Source organism: Nelumbo lutea, chromosome 7 (genome assembly GCF_056320005.1).
Source record: "Nelumbo lutea isolate HS-2025 chromosome 7, American lotus-T2T, whole genome shotgun sequence".
Lineage (NCBI taxonomy): Eukaryota > Viridiplantae > Streptophyta > Magnoliopsida > Proteales > Nelumbonaceae > Nelumbo > Nelumbo lutea.
Window position 1 is genome coordinate 46341452 of NC_142690.1, and position 15229 is coordinate 46356680.

The 15229-nt window shown below is 37.3% G+C and overlaps 1 protein-coding gene across 4 annotated transcripts in view; it reads left to right on the plus strand.

Moving 5' to 3' along the window:
* Nucleotides 1–9556: 9556 nt before the first annotated feature.
* The window catches only part of LOC148846253 (putative LRR receptor-like serine/threonine-protein kinase At1g56140), a 130388-nt gene continuing 124715 nt past the window's right edge, over nucleotides 9557–15229 (plus strand). The window contains exons 1-4 of one of the 4 annotated variants that reach the window (XM_088954469.1): nucleotides 9557–9577; nucleotides 10405–10575; nucleotides 12331–12517; nucleotides 12677–12748. In XM_088954469.1, coding sequence (XP_088810595.1) covers nucleotides 10458–10575; nucleotides 12331–12517; nucleotides 12677–12748 — 377 coding nt within the window. In that variant the 5' untranslated portion in view covers nucleotides 9557–9577; nucleotides 10405–10457. The other 3 variants (XM_088954468.1, XM_088954466.1, XM_088954467.1) reach the window with 3 other exon arrangements.

Consider the following 15229-nt stretch of genomic DNA (forward strand, 5'->3'; position numbering starts at 1 on the left):
TAAACTGACAGCAATAGTATTTGGACTACAAAAGGCAACAAAAAGAACATGCTCTATGGTTTTTTAGGAAAGAGTTCAAGAAAATTAAAAGATTTATAGAAGGTATGCAAGTGGACTTTCAATGGATGTCAAGATTGGCTAACAACATGGCAGATCAGTTACCAAAACATGGAGTACACAAGGAAAGTTGTTTCTAGGCTCAGATGTAATTACTAAAGTAAAATTGGGTATTTCTTATTTTGTACTTTTAGGGGCAACCGAGGCTACCCTTGGTGTATCATTTGGTTTTAATCATTGAGAAATTTTTCTATTATTCATCAAGAAAAAAAATGCATCATATCCAAAAAAATCTATGACTAATCAAATCAACCAGTATCATAAACATATTTTTAGAAAGAACTACATATCATTATAAAGAGGGTGCACATGAGAAGATATACACCATCAAAATTATAAAAAAGTATAGCTATATAGAACCACCCCTCATCCATAAATACCTCATAAAGGTATATAGTTCTTAATTTCAAAAAGGTCTTTCTACATCCAATCTAGCCACGCTATTAGCAATAGAATTAACTTGCATAAGTTTAGATGGACCATAGACCAACAACTTGCATGTGACAAAGTTCATGACATGATTACACCTTTATCAATTGCTAATCTTCACAGATTCCTTAAGGCTTTACAAGAACCAAGAAGCATTATACTCTTTCATATTGGCACAAAAAAATACAATTTGCATATTATTACCATCAACAGTAGTAATAGTGGTAACAACATTAGAACCTTATCCCCTTTTATATTCCTTGCAATCCATCCAAATTGTTTGAACTCGGCAAAGAATATATTTTCCTTCCATTTTGTTCCATGCATCATATCTTTTCTCAAAATACAAGTCTTCAAAATTTTCTCACTACTTTAACCATGTTACTGGACTTTTTCATATCTTGTAAAAAACTTCAGCTATTTCTAAGTTGTTCTTCATCAAATCTGCCATTGAAGGACCATTACCCAAAGTAACTCTGACTATCCCAAAATATTGAGAATGATGGTTTTGTAGGGATAGGAAATCCATCACATGGATGCCCAAAGATTGCGGAATAAGGGGGGCGAATTTCAAAAATTTTTCTCTTCTTTCAACTACGAATCAAATTCCCCATTTAGAAAATCATATTTTCAATGATTATTCTTGAACCATAAACTGAACCAGATCTGAACCAAAAGGAGCAGGGAGAGATAATACCTAATACAGAGAAGTAGTATCTCCCAATGGAGGTGTTCACGCCCAAGGAAGGATCCAAAATCTGCTCCCACTGAAGATGGCGCAGTGCAGGGTGGAGCAGAATCAGCAGTGTTCTTCCAAAAGAACTTGACCCTTCTCAAGAATCACCTAGATGGCTTGTGAATACAACTCCCACCAATCTTTTCTCCAAAAGATTGGTATCAAGATCCAATCTTGATATCTCCCAAGAATTGGAGATCGAACTACTGTAGGCGGCGACTGCAAGAAGGAGGCGGCAAGAGAGTATTTGCAGGGTGCAGAATTCTCTCTTCTAGAAATCTCAGCTCTGAAGACAATGATCTGTGGATTGCATGCCTAAAGACCGCCGCCCCCTCTCCTTTTATAAACTTAAAAAGGGATCAGCTCCTAATCCCATTAAGAATTGCTAACCCAAATCATATTTGGATAAGAAGTCCCTTTAAGTGATAAGGGATAATCCTTATCTTATCTGCAGATTAGATCAGCCATCTCCTAATCTAATTAAGAGGCTTCCAGATCTAAATCTTATTTAGATCTTGGACTCTCTAAGTGGATAGGGTCTGGGCCCAATCCTATCACTTGATCCATCTCAGAATTCGCCCCTTAAGTGACTAATCAAATTAGCCCAGTTTGAAATGGGCTTAAGGCCCATTTAAGGTTATGTATTCATTTAGCCTTCCAAACTGTTGCCCAGTTGGGCTTCCTTGTATGGCGCGAGACCCTAACATTGATCTACACATCAGTCACATGGGTTCAGCCCAACCTTTGTTACAAGGCTTGGCCGAATACACTGTTATGGACAGTGCACCCCCTGAAACCCATCAGATGGGCTTTATGGGCCCAAAACTTACCCTAAGTGGTCCCTGGGCCAAGCCACCTTGTAACACCCAGGGACTGTAGGCAGATGCAAGATTAGCCCATCATGTATTATCCTCAATAGTCTTACACTTAACCTCTCAGCCCATAATGATCATACACTACCCGACAAGAGAGAACCTCTCCCTCGGCTGCAAGGAACAGTGTTGCACTCTCTGCTTATATGGATCCCGGGAATTAAAACCTTTTGCAAATCATTTCGAAACCATAATTTATATACTTTTATATCTCATATAAAATATATTTTGCAAAACAAATCTCAACGATTGAAATCGGCTGCTGGCAGTCTTGGTTTCCATCAGTGAGAGTGCATCCCCGATCATTACCTTTGTCCGACAAAGGGGCTGATCTTGTCACTATGATCACCCACTCAGATGAATTCTCAGACTGTCCCAACATACCCAGGTTTTGACCCCCGCTAAGGATCTCACTGATTAGTACATCAAAGACAACCCAATCCGACACCTAGTGCAGTATCATAATTGAGTCTAGGGGTCGGGTGTAATTTTTCAATTTTGCCCATCAATCTCCAAGGTCCAGGGCAATACTAGAAATCTGGTCCAGTTCAAAGATTCAATTAATTTTACATTGTATGTGCCTAGGGTCTCACCCCGATAGCTGAGACAAGCCACCCCAACCGACTTGGTGGCACCACAGTGTCAACCTTGTCAGGATAGGTCTCCCCAGACTGACCCACTGGCTATGAACATTCTAAACTAACACGAGTCTCATCAAGTGTCCAGTTTAAGGGTATTACACAGAAACATACCAAGGGAATATGAATCAAATATGCACTTTTATTCATTTACAATAAACTCATAAAGTATATCATTTTGATTGAAGCTAAGGGCATACAAAACTGTCTAACAGGTTTCTATATGGACCTAATTTTTTTTACACAAGGTAGATGCCCTCAAACTTGAACCCTTACACAATTGTTAGCCTCAGATTTTACAATTGCACCAAGCAATGGCCCCTTCACCAAATCAGCCATACATTCTTCATCACTAAATGGTGTCATGTGTAAACTACCTGGTGATCCCCTTAATAAATAATCTGGGATTTGCTTTAAATTGACTTGCCTTTCCACTCGTGCCACTTATCCATCTCAATATGCTTATTTCAGGGATTCTCATTCTATAGACATCTTGTCCCCCTAATTGTTCACTATCCTACTTCAAAAGCACGTCTTTTTCATAATTTATCCTTCAGTTCAATGGTGATTTAGCATGTCATGATAACATAATACTATGGAAGGGTGCCACTATTGATAAACTTGTCATTTAGTTGGATCCAATGTTTTAAAACATGGAAGCATAACGTGAGGCATTCCGCTACCTAGAGGCATGAGGTGTAGTTCAGAATGCAAGAGGCATAAGCCTCTTGAACACAAGGATGTGTAAGCCTCCTTAAGAGGAGGGGGGTTAGGAGGAGAATGCAGATGAAGGGGCGATCTCATTTTTTCTTTAGTTTTAATAAAAAAATCTTTTATATTAAGAAGATTACAAATGCATAACATTAGTTGAAAGGGGGGTCTTATCGAAGCGGAGGCAAGCGGAGAAAGACCCCCTAACTCAAAAAAAAAAAAAAAAACAAATTAGGCTGCATCAAAAAGGGGGTGGGGGTCTAGGGGGCAAAGCATTTGCCCCCCCAGCCAAAGGGGCAGGGGGCAAACCACTTTCTTTCCCCTTATCTTTATTTCTCTTCTCTTTTCTTCCCTTTCCTTTTCTTTTGTTTTCTTCTCTTTTTTTCTTCTCTTTCTTTTTCTTTCCCTTCCCTTTCATTTCTTTTCCTTTTCTTTTTCTTTCCTTTTTTTTTCTTTTTTTTTTTTCTGTCTTTTTATATAAGAGTTGGTTATACCTGAAAGGCCTAATTCCCAATCATTAGCCAATGTCTATCTAATAGGATTAGCCACTTGAATAGTTTTGTTGTTGGCATAACAAGTTGCTCAAAGTGCAATTTTTTGGTTAATTTTGGCCTTTCGGGTATAACCATATGGCAAATGGTCAAGTGCAATTTTCTGGTCAAACACTAACTACTTGATAGACGCTACATGGCTACGGATTAATATTTTCAGACCCAACATTAAATGGATCCCACTTAAGATAGAGATGACTATTCTTCAATCATGAAATAAAGAAAATAATATAAAATACATCTATTGATAGATAGAGGAGAGAGAAGAAATACCCTAATCACTATATTTTCACTAATCACATCTCTATCATCATTGACTAACCATCAGAGTAGAAATACGTTACTTGAACTAACCACTTCAACCACTATTAAAGTTGAAAATGTCTTTTGTTCAGAAAAAAACATAATTGCTAATAGAACTTGATGCTATTTGAAAGTTCTATAAACGATCTCTAATCAAAGAACACACTAGATTTGTTGAAAATCTACAACATATATGCTGGAACGTGCAGAGTGTTGTCATTCATGTTATTCTACTACTAAAAAAATTAAAAATTAAGACTTGAAAAAAAAAAAGAATGACTAGAATAAGAAGAATATTACTAGAATAAAGAGTTGTGTTCTTTTTTCTTGATGATTTCTTTCAAACCCTTATTTGGAGAAATGAGAAAAAGGAAGGTCATTTTCTTGTTGATAAATACAAAACGGACTAAACTTGTTGGAAGGTGGAAGCTCAGAGATTTCCGCTCGAGATTCCATCCACATCCCTGTCCTATTTCCCCTCTTTCCTTTTATCAAAAACTACGAATAGGTGGAGAAACTCAGAGATTTTCGCTTGAGATTATATCTTGTAGCATTTCTCTCGCATTTTTCCCTCTATCTCTCTCATTTGGATTCTTCGAATCTCAAAACCAAGCTCATAGATTTCCGCTCAAATTTCCTCCCTCGCAAGGTCGCACCATTTTTCCCTCCCTTTTGATTCTTGATTGAAAATGTGAATAGGCTATAATCAGCAGTTCACTGAACTACTGGCTTAAAGTGAAAAATCATTGGTCTAATATTTATTTATAATGACGGTTCTATGAATCGTTGGCTTAGTCTTTAGTTTCATCGCCTTTAGTTCCATTGCTGACAGATATGTATAAACTGTCGGGAAAATGCTACATCTAACGACAAATTTAAAAAACCACCAAAAAATTTTGTCATCCAAACCCCAATTTCTTGTAGTGCCTAGTGATGTGAACACCATTGTCGCCAATTAGATGATGGGGACATAAGGTATTTACAAGTCTATCTGAATTACTTAACACATCCAATTGGTAGTTTTGGATGTCATAAACACTTGCATATTCATCAAAACTACCAATGGTGAAATAATTTAGGTTTTTTGATCAATCATGATGGAATTTAATTCTATTTTTGTGTGAAGTGTTTGGTTTTCAATGAAGGAAGAGCACCAGAAAAGCTTGGTAGTAGAGTGGCTTCTCAGATCAAACTGCAAAACAAAGTTAGGGCTCCATAAATCTAATGGGACCGTTTTCATGAAAGAATTAAGACTTGATGGTATGTATTGACATGTGTGCTAGAAGAAACCATCCTCGCTACAATTGTAAAATATGGGGGACTTCCAGGCTCTATAGCAATCTTGTATGCACAACCTTGGTCCTTTCCCAACCTTCCCCAACTGTAAAATATGGGGGACTTCCTACAATAAGAGAACATCTACAATATAGGTCATTATTTCTCTTTAGCATCTAAAAATGGATATAAATATTGATGTGGCACTAAACAGAATAGAATGGTATAACAAAATTTCATGTACTATAAGACAGACCATTTGGTAAGTGGCTCGATCTACCAAGTTTTTAAAAACGTCTTTAGAGGCTATATATCACATATAAAGATTAGAAAGCTTCATTTGAAGTTTCCCAAAATTCGGTGTTTTCGGACTTTTTAGGTCTTTCAATACGTGTTTTCTCATCTTTCCAGCTTTTGGTTACAAAATGGAAAATACCAATTTTTGGTCTTTTGATCTTGTATAAGCCCAGAAGACCGCACGGAAAGACTTGACAAATGTCGCCTTAATTAACGGACTGGATTCCAATATACTTATTGGATTGGGTTATTTATAGATTATTATAATATAAATACATATAATAAATTAAACGTGTATGGATTTGTGAGGCAATTTCACAAAAGAGATGTGAAAAGCAAAGATAAAAAACTAATCATAAATCCTATAGCCTTTATCGGTCCCCCTTTTTGGTAAAAGTACCTTATAAGTACTCTTAGGTCTTACCTTTTTGATAGTACTCTAGCCCACTATACCCATTTGAATCTAGGGATTTTTGGACTGCGATCCCCCTCAGAAATGAGTTTGGCTTTAGTCAGGGCAAAGCCCATTCAAGCAGCCTTTACTGCCTCGCATTGAGAACATCTCCGTACTTGTGTGTTTTATTTCATGGAGATATTCCCAATGCAAGGTTGTAAAAGGCTGTTAGAAAGGTGTGGGCACAAATTTCCCTGATAGAAGCCAATCTCCTCAAAAATGGGATTTGCAGTCCCCTCTTAGTCTACTAGTAGCTCCCCCTCCCCCCTACCCCCCTCCCTATAAACTGCATTCTGCCCGTGAAATCTTAGCTCCTGCTAAGGGTGAATTGAATGGTAAAAACCCATTAAATCTATCCACAATTGAAAGTAGAAAAGCAAACCCCGAGACAAGACTTCTTCATCACATGGAATGCGTAATGTTTTTCTTTTATTCAAAGGATTCAGGACAACAAACATGAAGAAACAAACCAACAAAAAGAGAAAACTAGCATAAAAGAATAAGCACTATTAGGACAACTACGCCAACTAGAGTAACCGGCAATATTCACTGATAACATAGAACATAATTCATTTGGAGGAGTTTCAGAAAAGATAAACCATCTACTTTGCCTAGTAGCTAAATTGGCTAAAGTATCTATCTACTATTGGCTTCTCTAAAGCAATGCTGAAGGATGACAGCTCCATGATCTTGCAACATTTGAATCGAAGATTGAAACAATATTTCAGCTTGCCCTAATTGGATAGTTTACCATTAATTGACTATGTGAGAACAATCACTGCTTGTAATTGCAAGTTTTAATTGCCATCACTACAACCTACAAATCAATTATACATACCAGTAGCAATTCGTCGACCAACACAAAGAAACTATTGAGTGAGCTTTGGTGCTTGAGGGGTGCAAGTCAGGTGGGTTGGATTGGGCTTGGGTAGGGATGCAAATCGATTAGATCATGATCCAATATTATTCTATTTTATTGTATTCGGATATCCCCCTAACCCCTTCAGATTTTTAGACCCGATTGGATAAGATAATAGGTTGGGATGAAGATATATGTTGCACTTTTCTAATATGCACTTTTCTCATATGCAATACATACATACATACATACATATATATATATATATATATATATATATATATATATATATTATTTTTCTAATTTTTATATTATTTATTTCTTTTATAAAACACAGAAGGGATGAGGGATCCATCATATGGATGGTCAAACCCTACAAGAAGGTTGGGCAAAATCTTAAAAATTTATCTCTCTCCCATGTGGGAATCGCATTCCCTGTTTTATAATTACATTTTCAATGATCAATCTTGAAACCAAACTGGACTAGATTTAAAACCAAAAGGGAGGAGATGAATATATCTGATATGGAATAATGGTAAACCCCCAATGAAGGTGTTCACGCCCAAGGAGAAGTCCAAAGACTACTTCCACCAAAAATGACATAGTGCAGGATGAAGCAGAATCAACAAGACAGTTCTTCAGCAAGAATCAAATTCTTTAGAAAGAATGTGATGGAGGGCTGGTGAGCACGACTTCAAATTACCTTTTCTATCAAAAGATAATATCAAGAACCTTTCTTGACCACTCCCACAGGTGGAGATCGAACTGACAGGGGCGGAAAGAGCAGGAAAGAGCAAAAGGCTGGAGTAGTCAAACTGCAAATCCTTCTCTCTGTGATTTGCGAACCAAGAATTATTGATTTGATTTATTCTTGTTGTTATTGTACTTTGGAGGTTCACATTGCTCCTCTATTTATAGTCTTTAAAGAAAGGATCTCCTAATCTCATTAGGAGTTTCCTAATCCAAATCTTGTATTTGGATCTGAACTCTCTTTAAGAGATAAGAATAATCCCTTATCTTATCTACAGATAAAGATCAACATTCCTAATCAAATTAGGAGTTTCTTGATCCAAATCTTTATTTGAAACTAGACTCTCTGAGTGGATAGGGATAATCCCTTATCCTATCTATTGATCTAAATCCCATAACTGCCCCTATTTAATTAATCTCATTAAGCCAGTTCGAATTGGGCTTTAGGCCGATTAAGTCTATATGCTCACTTAACCTCCTAATCTGCTGCCCAGTTAGCTATCATTGTATGGTGTGGGACCCAAACATTGATCTACACATCAGCCACATGGGTTCAACCCAACATTTGTTACAAGGCCTGGCTGAATTCACTATAGGAGATAGTGAACCCCTTTGCCCATCTATCTCCAAGGTCCAGAGCAATACTGAAATTCTGGTCCGGTTCAGGGTTTCAAGAAAACCCACACTGCATGTACCTCAGGTCTCACCCTGACAACTGAGACAAGCCACCCCAACCAACTTGGTGGCATACCGGTGTCAGCCTTGGCACGATAAATCTCCCTAGATTTATCTAACGGCTAAAAAGATTCTAAACTAACACGAGTCTCATATGTGTCTAGTTTAAGGGTATTACATAGAAACACACCATAATAATATGAATCAAATATGTATTTTATTCATTTACAATAAATGTCATAATGTACATCATTCTCATTGGAGCTAATGGCATACACTATCTAACAAAAACATGTATATATATGATGAAAATTGTTGGAGAAATGCTTTGTATTTTTTCTTTATATAAACAATTATATTTGTAAAAATTTTCAGAAATAAAATCGGATCGGATCATATTTAGATATCTGACATCATTAATGGATTCGAATTCGAATCAATGCATATGAGAACCAATCAAATCGAATTTGAATATACTCCACTTCAAATCCGATCCAATCAGTTTGCATCCCTAAGCTTGGGCCTAGACCGGACTGGGGTTGGTCAATCAGTCCACATGAAAATCTAATGCAAATATATGTATATACGTATGGATATATGTATATGTGTAGGATTTATTAAAAATGTATGCATAGTCAGGCTTGGATTAGATTAAGATAGGATTAAGTTAGGTAGACTTGAGTCCAGTCCAAAAAAAAAAAAAACCAAACTTTTAATCCAGGCCCAACTTGAAGATCGAAAATCTAAGCCCAATCCGTATAAAATTGTGGATTGGATTGGTCTAAAATCAAAATTGGTCGCGCCCAAATTGCACGACCAACCGCAATTGATGCTTGCCGCCAGGCTGCTATTTGTACAAGTTTGATCGTTGAAGCCCATAAAACCAGAGATTTGCAGATATGGGCTGGTGGTAATCTTTACAACATTCCCACTTTCTCAGAATATCACCATGGAATTTTCAATGTTCCCATGCATATGCATATCCTATCCATATTTTGATAAATAGAATCAACTCGGATATCCGTCAGTCCATTTGAGTCAAATTCGAATGGGTGAGGTGAGATATGCGATAGATAAACAGATTTTTTTTTTTTTTAAATCAGATATGCGACGGATTCAAGACGAATTTGGATATCAAAATTCAAGAAGATTAATTTTTTCTAATCAAATTCGGATATCAAGATTTGTTTATCGAACCGTTTGCAGCCCTGAGTTGCTCAATTATTGCCCTTTTATTTAATAAGCCTAGCCTGGGTTTGACCGTTTGAGCTCAAAACTCAATACCAGTAAACCAGTAAACAATCTCTTCAAAAGGCGAGTTTTGGAGAAGGCAATTTTGGTCATTTCGTTTAGAGAACACCCAAGTTGACCCACTCTCCCACTCTTCTGACTTCTCTCGCCAACTATCCAGTTTCTGTTTCACGGCATCGTCCAGGCTCCCAGTCCCCTCCGTCGTTCGTCGGTCCTTCTTATCTCAATATCTCCAAATATCCAGTCGTCCCGCCGGTGATTGCAGGTTTTGCGGTACCATCTATCCTCTTCTATCGAAAAGATACAAGGTTTTATAAAGAGAAACCCTGTTTTCCTTGGCAATTATGCAATATATATTCAAAGATGAAGTGCCCTTAAGAAGATACAATTAAAACTTTAACTCTGTTTCTCTCTCTAGTTGAGTCGGTTTTACTCGCTCGGGGTACATTCAATCAATAATCTCATTCCGGTTCTTTCTTTTTTCAGAACATGCGGTATTTCTTCAGTGTCTTGCTGTTCACAGAGTGATTACAGGGAAGATGAAGGTCGCGTTGATGTTTCAATCTCCTGTAGTATTTGCCATTATTTGCAGCTGTATTTACCTCTTGTTTCTGATCAGCAAATCCAATGGTCAAGCGACTACAGACCCAATTGAAGGTATCAATAGCAGAGATCTCTCTATCATCTGGTGCTATTAAAGTGCGATGGTCCAAGCTGCATTGGATGATTAGTTAGTCCTTAGTCTACAGTTGAATCCATGCCAATAGATTGTAAGTAGAAATTGAAGGGTTGGGTCAGGAAAACAGTAGCTGTCACCTTCAGTTCGGAACCTCTAATGTTACTCTTTGATATCAGTCTCTAGTATCACCCTTTATAGTCTTCCACGTCCCCTTTTCCTATGGCCAACTCCTCATATGCGCCTAATGGAGTTTGGTAAATACTAATCTAGCCCTGTCAATTATTGCCTAGTGGAGTTTGGTCGGTTTAGGTCTTCAATGATTATTTTTCTAATTTGTTATTGCTTTAACAATAGAGTATATACTGATAAAAAAGGGTATATCATTTTTGAGGGTAACATAGTTTAAAGTATTTATCGGAATTTTGTTTAGTACTTTGCAAAATTGGAAGTTGTAATCACACCACTTTTCTTCAACCTTATTTTAAGGAGGTCAAAACCTTGCGTGTTGTATGATTTTGGTGTCACCTTGGGACATTGGTGTCACCTTAGTGGGGAAGGTTCCTAAGTCACCATGGGACACAGAGATCTTGAAAAGTTACCCAAACTAAAAAATAAGATCACACCCAATTACATTGGAGTACAAAGTTATGGCCTCCAGAAGTTTGCATACATATTTAGTGTGCAAACATGACCCGATTTTCAGATAATGTGGATTTGATGAGTGTGATTTACCTCTTAAAGATGGACAATTTCCAAGTGGATAAAAAATTGCATCCAGTTTTCAGACGCTCACTATTGGATAGACTAGGTTTTCAGATTTGATAAAAATTAGAAAAAACAGTAATGAAAACTGTATAGATGCAAGAAAAGGAGAGGAAGAAAAGAATAGGGGTGCCAAAGGTTCTAGCAGCTGCCCCCTTTAAACTCTTATGAACCCCTAAGAGGAATACTAAGACACTAACAACTTAGAAAATAAATATTAATAGACGAATCAATAAGCCAGAAACTAGAAAATTGCCACTCATGTAGGAATTTGAAGAATTGGGCCAATTTTAAATCATTTGAGGATTATTTTCTATTATGTTAGTGTTTTAATAACATGCTAAGTCATCTAAGAGGGTCATAGTAGTTCAAAGAGTTTTTAGATGGTTTTTCGAAGTTTGGAAAGTTAAAGTTGAAATCGTCTTACTTATCTTTCGCTAGATAGGTTTCCAATTACTCATCCAACAGGATCAAGATCTTATGAATCCCATGTGTTTTGAGAGAGTTATAGCTGTTTTACTAATAGGGTGTTAATCTGTTAAGGAATTTCAGTCTTGCTATTTTCTAGGTCTCTCTAGGTGTTGTTTTTGATTTGTTTGATTATAGTCAATTAAGCAAAGTGTTATTAGGGTTGTTTTAGGTATTAAGAGTCCTTATTTGAGTTTTCTTGTAGTTTATTTATAGGTTTGCCTCTTGGTTTTGGAGTAATCAAAAGTTGTTTTGGATTAGTTTCCTAGTTGTGTTTGGAGTCTATTGTGGGAGTCTGTGTCCTGATGTTAAGTCTACCAAAAGAGTTAGTATACTTGAAATTTAGAAGAGTTTATTTGATGAATAAAAGCTTGATTTAGTAAATTCTGTTTGCAGTCATGGTTTCTTTCCCTTTTCCATGTTGCATTATATTAGGTTTCTTTCTAATGTCTTCATGACATGTTTTGGTTTGCTCAATTAACAAATATTGTGTATGAGCACAGTGAAGGCTTTAAACTCTATCTTCCAACAATGGGGAATATCTGATGTTAGTTCATGGAATATAAGTGGAGAGCCTTGTAGTGGTGTTGCCATCCTTAACTCAACTAATATTGATGATACGGATTTCAACCCTGGGATTAAATGCAATTGTAGCTACAATAATGGATCAACTTGCCACATAACTCATTTGTATGTTTCTTTCTCTCTCTCAACTTGCATATTTTCTCTTTTCCTTTACTATCTCTTTGTTTTCGTTTTGAGGAATTTGTCTTACATGTTGTCTACATCTGCACCTCCATCTCCAACAAAAAAAGGGTTTTATTTGACTTACTTTTTCTGTTTTTCCAGGAAAGTTTATGAGAAAGATGTAAACTCAGTAATTCTGGAAGAGCTTGCCAACTTGACATATCTAACTTATCTGTATGTTTCTTCATTATCCTACTATCTACTAAGATATTTTTAGCAACTGGTGAGCTTGAATGTGGAATATCCTAGCATGAAGAGAATGTTATCCTAGTATTCTTTTTTTCCTTTTCTATTTGATGACGAGAAGTTATTAATGATGAGTAAAAAGGATGAATATTATGATCATTTACTGAAGGCACTAAAGTCAGCGAAAGAAACAGACCTACAATCATATGATCATACAATGAGGAAAGAAAGATACAAAATGGTCAAATTGTGAAGGTCTTGTGAGCCGAATTGAGAGCAAGAAGAAAACAGAATTAGGGGTGTCTAGAATAGTTGACCCCCACCCCAAAGAGTCTCTTTTATATTAAAGAGATAAAAGATATGTACAGTTACAAGAATGCCCTTACAGGGATGAAAGATAAAAAGAACAAATAAAATAATAAGAATATGATACTGTACAACAAGGACTACTCTAATAGTGTACATCAAGGTATATCTTCACACTCTCCCTCAAACTAATGCGTAGACATCAGCATTAGTTTGCCTACAAGAATGAGGTGGCAACTTTTTGTCATGGCCTTGGTGAAGATGTCGACAATCTGCATGTGAGAGGCTACATGAGGAAGAGATATAGAGCCTGCAACAAGGTCTCTAATAAAGTGACAATCCACTTCGATATGTTTAGTTCTCTCATGAAAGATTGGATTAGATGTGGTCTTGATAGCTGGTGTTGTCAGCATATAGAGGGATAGGAGTAGGAAGAGGAGTATCAAGATCTATGAAAAGAGATTTCAGCCAAACAATCTCGCTACATGTAGAAGAAATAGCTCTACACTCGGCTTCAACAGAAGACTTGGAGACAGTTTGTTGTTTCTTGCACTTCCAGGAGATGAGAGAGACCCATGAAGACTTCAGTAGTGGATTGACGAGTGTCAAGGCAACCAACCCAATCGGCATCAACATAAACCCTCAATTGCATAGATGATGAGGAAGAGAAAAACAATCCCTTAGAGGTTGTGTCTCTAACATAACGGATGATGCGGCGAACATCAGTCATATGAGGTTGTTGCGGGGCAGAGACAAATTGACTGACGACCTGAACAACATGAAATATCAGGCCTGGTCATAGTAAGATAGATCAAAGAGCCAACAAGATGACGATACAAGGTAGCATCAGGAAGGATGGGGCCTTCGGATTTAGATAGCTTGACATTCAGCTCTAGGGGGTATCAACATGTTTCTCATCAATGATTCTGGCTAATTTGATGAGATCAGAGGCGTATTTTTGTTGACAAATAAAATACCCTTGACTGTTACGATGAACCTCCAAACCCAAGAAGTGAGTAAGAGGACCTAGGTCCTTCATGTGAAATGAGTTATGAAGTAAGGACTTCAGCTCACAAATGTGGTCATGATCATCCCCAGTTAGAAGCATGTCATCAACATACAATAGGAGGATAGTGATACCCTGGGGTCTTCTCTTAACAAAGAGGGAGTAGTAAGAGGAACTATGATTATACCCAACATCTAGCTCAACAACAACATCCCGGAAGCGCTCAAACCAAGTTCTGGGTGCTTGCTTCAGACCATATAGAGACTTCTTTAGGCGGCAGACATGTGAAGGATCACTGCAATATCCAGACGGAGGTTTCAACAGACTGTTTCCTTCAGTTCACCATGAAGAAAAACATTCTTCACATCAAATTGGTAAATAGTCCAGGAATGAACAACAGATATGACCATAAGAGTCTGAACTGTGGTGATCTTAGCAACCGGGGCAAATGTTTCTTCATAATCAATCCCATATTCCTGACTGTATCATTGGGCAACTAACTGGGCCTTATATCGATCAAGGGAACCATCTAACTTCAGTTTGATCGTATAGACCCATCCCAAGTATCATTCTCATGGAGGGCTTGAATTTCGACATCCATGGCTTCTTTCCATTGAGAACTTCTAATGGCTTTCTGATAAGGTCTAGGGATATTTGTGGAAGAAAGTACAACAGAAAAGGAACTATGGTTTGAAGGAAAACCATAGCAGTCAGGGGGTTGAGAAATACGGGTAAACGACACAGTGGAATAACCGAACTACTATCTGAAATAGGAGGATCTTGGGTCAATAACGGAGATGGATGCTCTGAACTGGGTGGAAGGGGGGTTGTAGACGCAAGAGCCAGGACACATAGCCGCTTGCAGGTGAAGACAAGAAAATCTCTCTCAGTTGAGGAAATAGTAATATCATCTGAATCAAAGTCCTGCAAACAGAGATGGAAGGAGTAGACAATCTAGCAACCCCAGCAAAGGAGATATGTTCAAGAAACACAACATTATGGGAAACCCGAATACGACGAATAGTAGGATCATAGCACAAAAATCCTTTATGGTTAGGACTATATCCCACAAAGGCACACATAGCAGACTGAGCAGATAATTTAGATCGTTTATGAATAGGAAGATGAACAAAACAAAGACAACCAAAAACATGAAG